Raw genomic sequence first — 10073 nt, forward strand, 5'->3', positions numbered from 1 at the left:
AAAGTTGATAAAGTTTAATTGCTCCGGACGGCATTTGAAGACGCGAAATAGCGCTTAATACAAGACAGGTCCACTAGGTACTTTCCTAACCTAACTAGGGTTCCAGAGATACCTATAAGGACTGAAATGAAAGAAATTTTCTTTCAGTCATTTGACTAAACCAAACCGTCAATGTGGGGAAACCCTCTCCATCCAACACATCCTTGTCTGCCTCACACATGCCCACATCCGCTCCTCTTTGCCCTCACCTCCCTCCCTATCTGACGATGTTGAAGGGGTTGATTCTCTACTCCTATACTTCAGAACCCTCAATCTATACAACCTAATGTAACCTAGGGATATCAGCGTGAACGACCTACTGCCCGTAGAGTTAAAGCGCTTTAAAGGAAAAAAAAAAAAAAAAAAAAAAAAAAAAAAAAAAAAAAAAAACAACAAACAAACAAACCGTGCATCCGTCCGATATTTAGAAAATACGTAACTCAACCGCAAGACAGAATTGGACTTTAAAATACCATACCTTGTATAGACCATTTAGGAACCAACTCTAACCCGAGATAGAACAACACCAGACTTCACCAGACAGCCAAGACTCAAATCAGACGTGAGGTCACGTGTGACACCCAAACACAAACAAACCACTCACCAAACAAACCGGTGGTTGAACCGTTTACGAAAACAAACATTGAATCACTTTGACCACCGAACCGCTAATGGCGGAATTATGAAATGGACTGGAAGATCAATAGTCTTCTTCAAGACGAAGTGGAGAATTGTGAGTCATTGGACGTCAGGTGCTCACCCGCGCCAACTTTCGTCCCAGAAGCGTTGTGTATGAAACCGGGGGATTATTCTTAGTAGGATAAGACAAGACAGGACCAGGAACAGGACCGCGACCGTTACCAGAACTAGGAACAAGACCAAGACCAAGACAAGACCATGATCAGGCCCATAAGGACCATGACCTGGACGAGTTTAAGTATCGGTCAGAACTTTACACCCATAGGGTAAGTGTACCATTTATTCGCCCATCTAAAAAACGTACCATTTATTCGCCCATCTAAAAAACGTACCATTTATTCGCCCACCTGTGGGTCTACGCCACATAAGTCTGAACTGGACGAACTTTCAAGAGGACAAGACAAGACAGGACCAGGAACAGGACCGAGACCGTTACCAGAACTAGGAACAAGACCAAGACAAGACCATGATCAGGCCCATTAGGACCATGACCAGAACGAGTTTAAGTATCGGTCAGAACTTTATTCTTGTCAGGCTTGCTTAGTAAGGACCTCTCTGGTAACATGGCCAATATGGCCCTCCTTACTTTTTACCCAATGAAAAATGTAAATGCAGTTTCTTTGTGTTATTATTTCACAACTTTGGTGCTCACTGCAGCATTGTAGGATTTTTTCCAATATCTCAATAATCCTAACATCCAATGTTTACCTACCATGCTGGCATGCCTAATAGGTTCCTAATTCCTACCTTCTCTTATCTATTCTTAGAGTAGGTATCTTGGAATTTAACTAATCACTAGGTAATCACATTTACGTTCATGTAAATAGTTGCAAATTCATTTCATAGATGTTTGTGGAGATGGTATAGGGTATACTTACACTTTGAAATGCCATCAGAGCTTTCTGGAGGAATGTCTTGGATCTGGAAAAAGAAAAAGAAAATTTACTGGTGAGACTTTTTGTAAATGTAAACGTAAATGCAGTTTCTTTGTGTTATTATGTCACAACTTTGGTGCTCACTGCAGCATTGTAAGATTTCCCCAGTATCTCAATAATCCTAAAATCCAATGTTTACCTACCATGCTGGCACCGGTCGCTATGCGCATTTATATGTCATAGCTACTCATTCCTCGTCAAATGCTCAGATGAGCTAACATCTAAAATAGACACAATCTAAAATAGGTACCTCCGAACCTCCCATCTGTGTGCCGGGTCACCATGGGAACACCAGAACGAAATCCAAATATTTGCGATCGAAAAACAAGTACAGAAAATTTTTGTCATCGAACCCTGAACCTTCTGCATGGCAAGAGGAGCATTAGCGTAGGTATATTACCACTGGGCTAACTGTACCCCCAATTCAAACAAAGGTAGGTACTAGGTACACTCTACCCAAGAGATTGACATGGCTCCTTTATGTGATTTATGTTTTCTGGTTTTCAGACTGACCTATGAGACAAAGTACGAATGTTGTCCTGGCTGGAGTCAAAATAGTAAACTGAGCCATGGTTGCAACCAAGGTAAAAATATTCAGTATCCAACCTAGAACTCAGCCTAGTTCTACCTTGGTGGTTGGAGGGTGGCCCCTTGCAAGCGCTAGGTCAAGGGTTCGGTTCCCCACCCGGGGCTAACTTTATCCTAAACAGATAGATCGTTCTCGGAACAGCCGGCTTTCTCCTATCCGATCTTTCTTCTTTCATCGATTTTATGATGATCAGACCTCCTCCTTCTATCAAATCTCTAGAAATAGCTTGTAGAGATAGGTATAGGTAACTAAAGGTTCAATGAAAATTTCTTTTATTCATTGGACATTACCTGTTTGAATTTCAGCCGTTTGTTCCACTCCGTGTCAGAACGGAGGTAAATGTGTAGCTCCTGATACCTGCTCGTGTAACACCGGCTTTACAGGATCCTACTGTGAATCAGGTAATGACAATAATAGGTTATACCTAACTAAAAAAAAAAATATATATATATTAGGTATTCTAGGTATAGTGAGGAGAAAATTTCATACCTATAGGCTGGTATTGAACTCACGCCCTCCAGATTACCAAAAGAGTATCTCCAACACTGCACCACTGAGGCAATGAACACTACGCTGATTGGTATCGGCTCTTCCCAAGATTGCCGATTACACCCTGAAATAAGCAGAAGCACATTTTCGGTAGTATAGGTCACGTGTTAGTGTATAGTCAGTCTCGTTTGAATTGTTCCTCATTGAACGAATAATTTCACGTAATTCAGTGTCGTTCTCAGTCTCTAACTTTATTACCTGAGATGTAATTTTGTTACTTGAAATTTGAAGAATAACTTCGCCGCGGTTCCATGGGACTTCTGACCCACTGGCATTTTTCCCCTGACACCTATTTCAACCAGCTTAGCCCAGCTCTTTAGTTCTCTTGTCCTCAAAGTCTGAATTCACCTCAAAATAGTCAGCGGCACTTGAGTGTGACAGCGTGTTCAAAGACTTCCAAACGTTTATCCAATCCTGTGTAATTAAGTATCGTACCTAGTAGCTGTTAAGTTGGAGTTCTAATGTAGTAAGAAAAGATCACTTTGAAAATAGAACATTGGAACGAATTTATTTTGTGTAGACTCACCAGAAGTTGGAGTTCTAATGTAGTAAGAAAAGATCACTTTGAAAATAGAACATTGGAACGAATTTATTTTGTGTAGACTGGTTCCATGGGACTTCTGACCCACTGGCATTTTTTCCCCTGATACCTATTTCAACCAGCTTCGCCCAGCTCTTTAGTTCTCTTGTCCTCAAAGTCTGAATACACCTCAAAATAGTCAGCGGCACTTGAGTGTGACATCGTGTTCAAAGGCTTCCAAACGTTTATTCAATCCTGTGTAATTAAGAATCGTACCTAGTAGCATTGGTAACCCCTCCTGATTTAATTTTAGTTTAGTAGATTTAATTTTAGTAGATGGAAGGACCAAGTCAGAAAGGACATGACCATCCTCAATCTCACAACCGAGGACTCTTTCAACCGCGGGCTCTATGGAGGCAAAAAGTTGGTGAGGCCAAATACCTACTAGGGTATGCGTGGCCATGGATGTAAGTAAGTAAGTAAGATAGAGATAGCCATGTGAGAATCATTGTACATTTACGTATGTTTCAGATTGGACGAAGTTCGCTACCGAGGTTCATGATTTGGAGGCATTGGTAACCCCTCCTGATTTAATTTCAGTAGATAGAGATAGCCATGTGAGAATCATTGTACATTTACGTATGTTTCAGATTGGACGAAGTTCGCTACCGAGGTTCATGATTTGGAGGTAGAATTCATCAATCCCAACAGAAAGAACTTCAAGAAGGTATGAAATTCCCAAGAGGAACTAATACTTACCGACGACAAAATAAACTAAGATACGAACGGAATTTTTGCACATCCACCAATTATAACTTTGATGACAACAAACAGATTCGTATCATAATACGTACATATTAGCTACGAAATAAAAATAACTCTACTAATATACGTACCTACCTACCTAGTCAAAAAACTTCATTTATTTATAACTACCTACCTACCTAATTATTTTATTTATTTCCAGAAGCACAGATCAAAGACTGACTGCAGTGGAGTTACCAATGTTCCTATTGATCATCAACTGATCAAACAGTTTGAATCCAAGATAGAAGAAATGGTAAGACATAGCTTTCTTGAAACATCTGAAAGTTTGATATCCTTCAGATCTTATGATTCAGCTAAAAATTAAATCGCCCTTTCCAATCAATTAATAGAGCATAATCACAAATCGCATGAAAAACCAAACCTATGGAAATGATAGAGAGTCTAAGTAGACTCAGGTGACTACGCGTTATTATAGTCGAGCGACTACGCGCGACGGGCCTAATAGATAGGCTTGCCAAATATCCAAAATGTCGATTCGGGACGCGAATCCGCGAACATAATCGCAAAATCCGCGAACAAAATCGCCAAATCCCATCGCTCCTTCCAATCGATTAATAGAGCGTAATCGCAAATCGCATGAAAAACCAAACCTATGGAAATGATAGAGAGTCTTAAAGTAGACTCAGGTGACTACGCGTTATTATAGTCGAGCGACTTAGGCGGCTATCACACTGAGGTAACACGTCGCAAGTAGCAAGTCGCAAGATGCTACGTAGCATGCATCTTCAAAGACCAGACCATTATTTCAAATGAAACCTTCCTCACTGAGGATACATGTTGCTACTTGAACCCTGGAAACAAGTAACAGTGTTACTTCAACACCAACAGTCTGGAGTTTTGTTAGTTGCTGCTTGTGATTGTTTGTGGGAAATTTTTTTTTGATACCTACGCAGTTCATTTTTATTGTCACATGTTATTAGTTGTTACTCCAATGTGAAAGATCATGTTTCTTTGAACAAGATTCCGGACGTAAGCAGTAGCATCTTGCAACTTGCTACTTGCGACGTGTTACCTCAGTGCGAAACGCGCCTTACGCTTCTAATGTGTGACGGACCTAATGGACAAAACCCTGTAGGTTCCGTTCACATTATACATAGGTACCTTGTTTTGTGTTTCAGAGGAAAATTCACAAGGAAGAATTCTCGGAGCTGAAGTCGAAAGTGTCCGCCCTGTTCTCTAAAGTTGAACTTTTGCAACAGAGGCTTCAAAACTGTGCAGCATGTAAGTTTTAATGATAAAAGATTAGCCCTTGAATGGGCAAAGGCTGAAAAGGAATAATATCGATTAGCCCTTGAATGCATCAGTTCCCGATACATCACTGAGGTTAAGCAAAGGTGTGTGTGGTTGGTATCCGGAAGGATGGCCATTTTAGAAAATGACATGACCGGTAGCTTCTAAAGAGAATATAAAATCCCCTTCACTAAAGACCTCAGTGGCTTAGTGGTTATATTCGTACATTGACTTTGAACCTCTGGAAATTCGGGACAAAACGCCCCAAAATGAAAAACTGAACGGGACGCCGGGACACCCCTTGAATTTCGGCACTGTCCCGGCCAATTCGGGACGTTTGGCAAGCCTACTAATGGACAAAATCCTGTAGGTTCCGTTGACATTGCATACCTTGTTTTGTGTTTCAGAGGAAAGTTCACAAGGAAGAATTCTCGGAGCTGGAGTCGAAAGTGTCCGCCCTGTTCTCTAAAGTTGAACTTTTGCAACAGAGGCTTCAAAACTGTGCAGCATGTAAGTTTTAATAATAAAATAATATCAGTAGGTGCCTACCTATAATAATAATAATAATAATAATAATAATAGACTCTTGAGTGGAAGGCAACCACTAGGTGAGGTTAACGCCTTAGGCGTTCTCTACCACCTAACCGAGGTTTTATACTTAGGGCTTATTTATATTTGCAGTTTTGTGTACGAGTGTTACTTGACGCTCGGGAAGTTTCTGCTGAAAGTCAGGTAATGGATATCCTGAGACAATCCACGGTGGTAAATATGGAACTTGGTCAGTTTTTCAGTATATCTTTTTTTTTTTTTTTTTTTGGCTCGAACTACTAACCTTCAGATCCAAAGTCCACCACTAACCACTACACCACTGAGGTTAGTCTGAATAGGTCATGTTTAACACCAGGTCCTCTTCTATAAAGAGGTTCAATACCAGGCCCTCTTCTAAAGAAGTTCAAGCTTCAATCAGCACCTTTACATTACGACTAGAGTGTTTAACTCTATCCTTTCTCTCTCTCTCTCTCTCTCTCTCTCTCTCTTCTTCTTCCTACCTTTCTCTCTCTCACTCTAGCGTCTTCTCTGCCTTTCTGTGTGTCTCTTCTCTCTCTCTCTCTCTCTTTCTCGCTTCAAATCCATGCCTCCTAATTTTCCTTCTCTTTCTTCTCCAATCCCGTTTAATGCTTCCTCTCTCTCTTCCTCTCCTTCTTGTTCTATTCCTCTCTCTTTCCCTCTTCTCTCTCTCTCTAGATCTGTTCGACTTGTAAAGACTTCAATATTTCCGTACTATAACCCTTTCAGTTCAAGTGAGACATTCGACAATCCGGGAAGCAAAGGTTTAACATCACTATAATATGTATGTATTATTACCATTAAGTAACTATATCTAGGGTAAGTGTACCATTTATTCGCCCACCTAAGGGTTTTTCCAGACAAAAACACTTATATCTCTGGTCCTAATTATTTTGGAAGTACTCTTTAATCCATTCTCAATGTAGCTGCCTTCCTTGAAAAGCATTGATACGACATCGACACATAATATTTAAAAACAAGTTTTTTTCTTTCAATATGGGAAAAAATGAAATGGAAAAGGTAATCTTAACATTGAACTTAAAGCAGATAGTGGATAATATAAACTCGGTTGGAGGGTTCGATGGTAAATTTTGCATATCCACCAAAATTTTCCTGATGAGTTTTCCCTGTTTCCTCTTTTTCTTCCTCGAACTAGTAGTATTCCAAAATTGTAGTCATAAAAACAAAAATTAGAAAAATAAATGTTGGCAGGTGGGCCAATAAATGGTACTTTTTTTAGGTGGGCGAATAAATGGTACACTTACCCTATTTATGAACAAAATGCTGGCTCTCAGCAAGTGCTCAAGCATCAATTCCAAACATCTGATTGGCCAAAATTTGTTTAAGACTGATCTGAGACCGAGAATTTTTGTTCAAATTTGTTACTCTTGTCAGACTTGCTTAGTAATGACCTCTCTGGTAACATGGCCAATATGGCCCTCCTTACTTTTTACCCAATGAAAAACATCCAACAGACTGTCTAATGTCTGTCTAACTGTGAAGTTCGGAATGAGAAGGTCTTTCAGGAAGAGACTATTGGGACCCACTAGAACAATTGCCTTTGTATACGAGTTTGCTCGTATGTATGTTTTCCAATGGCGGACTGGTTAAAACCATACGATCATTCCTGTTCGGCCTTTGTAAAGAAAAGATGGATTTTATCAGAGGAAAGTTTACCTTGACAATTTGGCATTGTAGGTAGGTATGTCTGTTCGTTTCGTAATAACTCGACCCAAAGTTTTGATCCAAATTTAAATTTTGTTAAACATGTTCAACAAATAACTATGGAGGAAACTTTCAGGATCCCGTGGGTAGTTCACTGGACTACAAAAGCTTTACTAATTTTTAAGAGCTTTACCTTTATCAAAATAGATTTATTAACAACGTGAAAGAGATGTGCAATCCATTTCGGTCTGTATGCTAAACCAGTTTCTACCTTCACAAAGTTCTTGGCGATTTTTTTTCTCATTTTTTGCCTGAAAGTACTTAGTTCCTATATTTAGTTTTCTTCTCTGTTTTACATGAATTATACAGAATTATATGTATTATACAGAATTATTATACTTGTACCTCTATACCTATACATTATATATTATAGCAATATACACAGAGAATACATCATACTCTCTTTGTCTGATAGCGATAAATCTTTAATTGCAACTCAAGTCTTAAGGTTTTATACTTAGGGCTTTTATATTTGTAGATTTGTGTACGAGTGTTACTTGACGCTCGGGAAGTTTCTGCTGAAAGTCAGGTAATAAATAGGAAGGCAGGTTGAACCTCCTCTGATAGCGCTTCCTTTTATGCTGGAGTTTACAAACTGGGGATTGATATGAAACGAGGATTTCCCTATATGCAAATGTAACTTTATTTAATATTTATCAATATTCTACAATATTGTGAAACACAAGTCAAACACAAAAATGATCACTCCCAAATATCACAGAAGAACTCATCAAAGTTATAGTACGCTTTTATACTTAACTAGCTGAATTCCGTCGCTTCGCTCCGGAATCCCGCTAGTTCATCCCGAGGCATGGCCAAACTTGTGGAAAAGGCATGGCCGAACTTGTAGTTATCAAACTAAAAACATAAACGAAACTCAAATATTAGGCGAGCGAGGAAAAGTTTTCTATCCCGCAGTCTCTGCACTCTGTGTATTTCTTATGGAGATTTCAGCGATCAAAAATTGATCATATCTCAGGATCGGTGTAGATTTTCGCAAAATCCTTTCTTATTGCACACCTAGACCATAAAAAGAATATTCCTACCAAATTTCAGCTTTCTAGGTGGTGTGGTTCTCGAGATAGAGCGATCAGTGTGTGAAATGTGAAATGTGAACTGTGAATGAGTGAATGGATCTTGTTCTTATAATATAAGACTAGCTGAATTCCGTCGCTTCGCTCCGGAAGCCCGCTAGTTCATCCCGAGGCATGGCCAAACTTCTGGAAAAGGCATGGCCGAACTTGTATTTATCAAACTAAAAACATAAACGAAACTCAAAAAGTTGGTCGAGAGCGGAACATTTCTCTCCCGCAGTCTCTGCACTCTGTGTATTTCTTATGGAGATTTCAGCGATCAAAAATTGATCATATCTCAGGATCGGTTTAGATTTTGGCAAAATCCTTTCTTATTGCACACCTGGACCATAAAAGGAATATTCCTACCAAATTTCAACTTTCTAGGTGTTGTGGTTCTAGAGATAGAGCGATCAGTGTGTGAAATGTGAAATGTGAATGAGTGAATGGATCTCGTTCTTATAATATAAGATATCTTATATTATAAGAACGAGATCCATTCACAGTTCACAGTTCACATTTCACATTTCATAGTTCACACACTGATCGCTCTATCTCAAGAACCACAACACCTAGAAAGCTGAAATTTGGTAGGAATATTCCTTTTATGGTCTAGGTGTGCAATAAGAAAGGATTTTGCGAAAATCTAAACCGATCCTGAGATATGATCAATTTCTGATCGCTAAAATCACCATAAGAAATACACAGAGTGCAGAGACTGAGGGAGAGAAAACTTTTCCTCGCTCGCCTAATATTGAGTTTCGTTTATGTTTTTAGTTTGATAAAAATACAAGTTCGGCCATGCCTTTTCCACAAGCTTGGCCATGCCTCGGGATGAACTAGCGGGATTCCGGAGCGAAGCGACGGAATTCAGCTAGTAAATCTTATATTATAAGAACGAGAACTCATTCACAGTGTTGACAGTTTGATTGTTTTAAAAATAATCAGATATATCACTCACTCAATTACTCTCATTAGGACCATGTACATTGTTATAAGTAAAATCAGATTTATGATAAATAAACTGTTGACTACATATATAACCACAATATAGTAATCTATTTAACATAAAGCTAAATTATTTAGAGAGAACCCATTTAACATTGAGCCGAGTGAAGGAGCACTAGCTTGTAACAGCTCGGTTCGTATTCACAGATAACGGCCCGAACTTTATAAAATAGACAAGGTAAATTATAACAGACAAAGGCTGGCATTTCTCCTATCACTAGTCCTGACTATCTTCGATTTAATCCGGGATGATAGGAACAATTAGTTGATTAAGTATATCTATAATACCTCTTTAAAAGCTCATTAATCTT

The 10073-nt window shown here is 39.1% G+C and overlaps 1 protein-coding gene across 1 annotated transcript; it reads left to right on the forward strand.

Moving 5' to 3' along the window:
* Positions 1–3692: 3692 nt before the first annotated feature.
* Positions 3693–6726, forward strand: LOC103514267. The gene is made up of 5 exons (XM_026827296.1): positions 3693–3758; positions 3945–4058; positions 4299–4391; positions 5797–5899; positions 6686–6726. The coding sequence occupies exons 1-5, from the start codon at positions 3693–3695 to the stop codon at positions 6724–6726; spliced, it is 417 nt and encodes a 138-aa protein (XP_026683097.1).
* The last annotated feature ends 3347 nt before the right edge of the window (positions 6727–10073 follow it).

The sequence above is a fragment of the Diaphorina citri genome, unplaced genomic scaffold (assembly GCF_000475195.1).
Source record: "Diaphorina citri unplaced genomic scaffold, Diaci psyllid genome assembly version 1.1 scaffold1112, whole genome shotgun sequence".
In the NCBI taxonomy this organism is placed as follows: Eukaryota; Metazoa; Arthropoda; class Insecta; order Hemiptera; family Psyllidae; genus Diaphorina; species Diaphorina citri.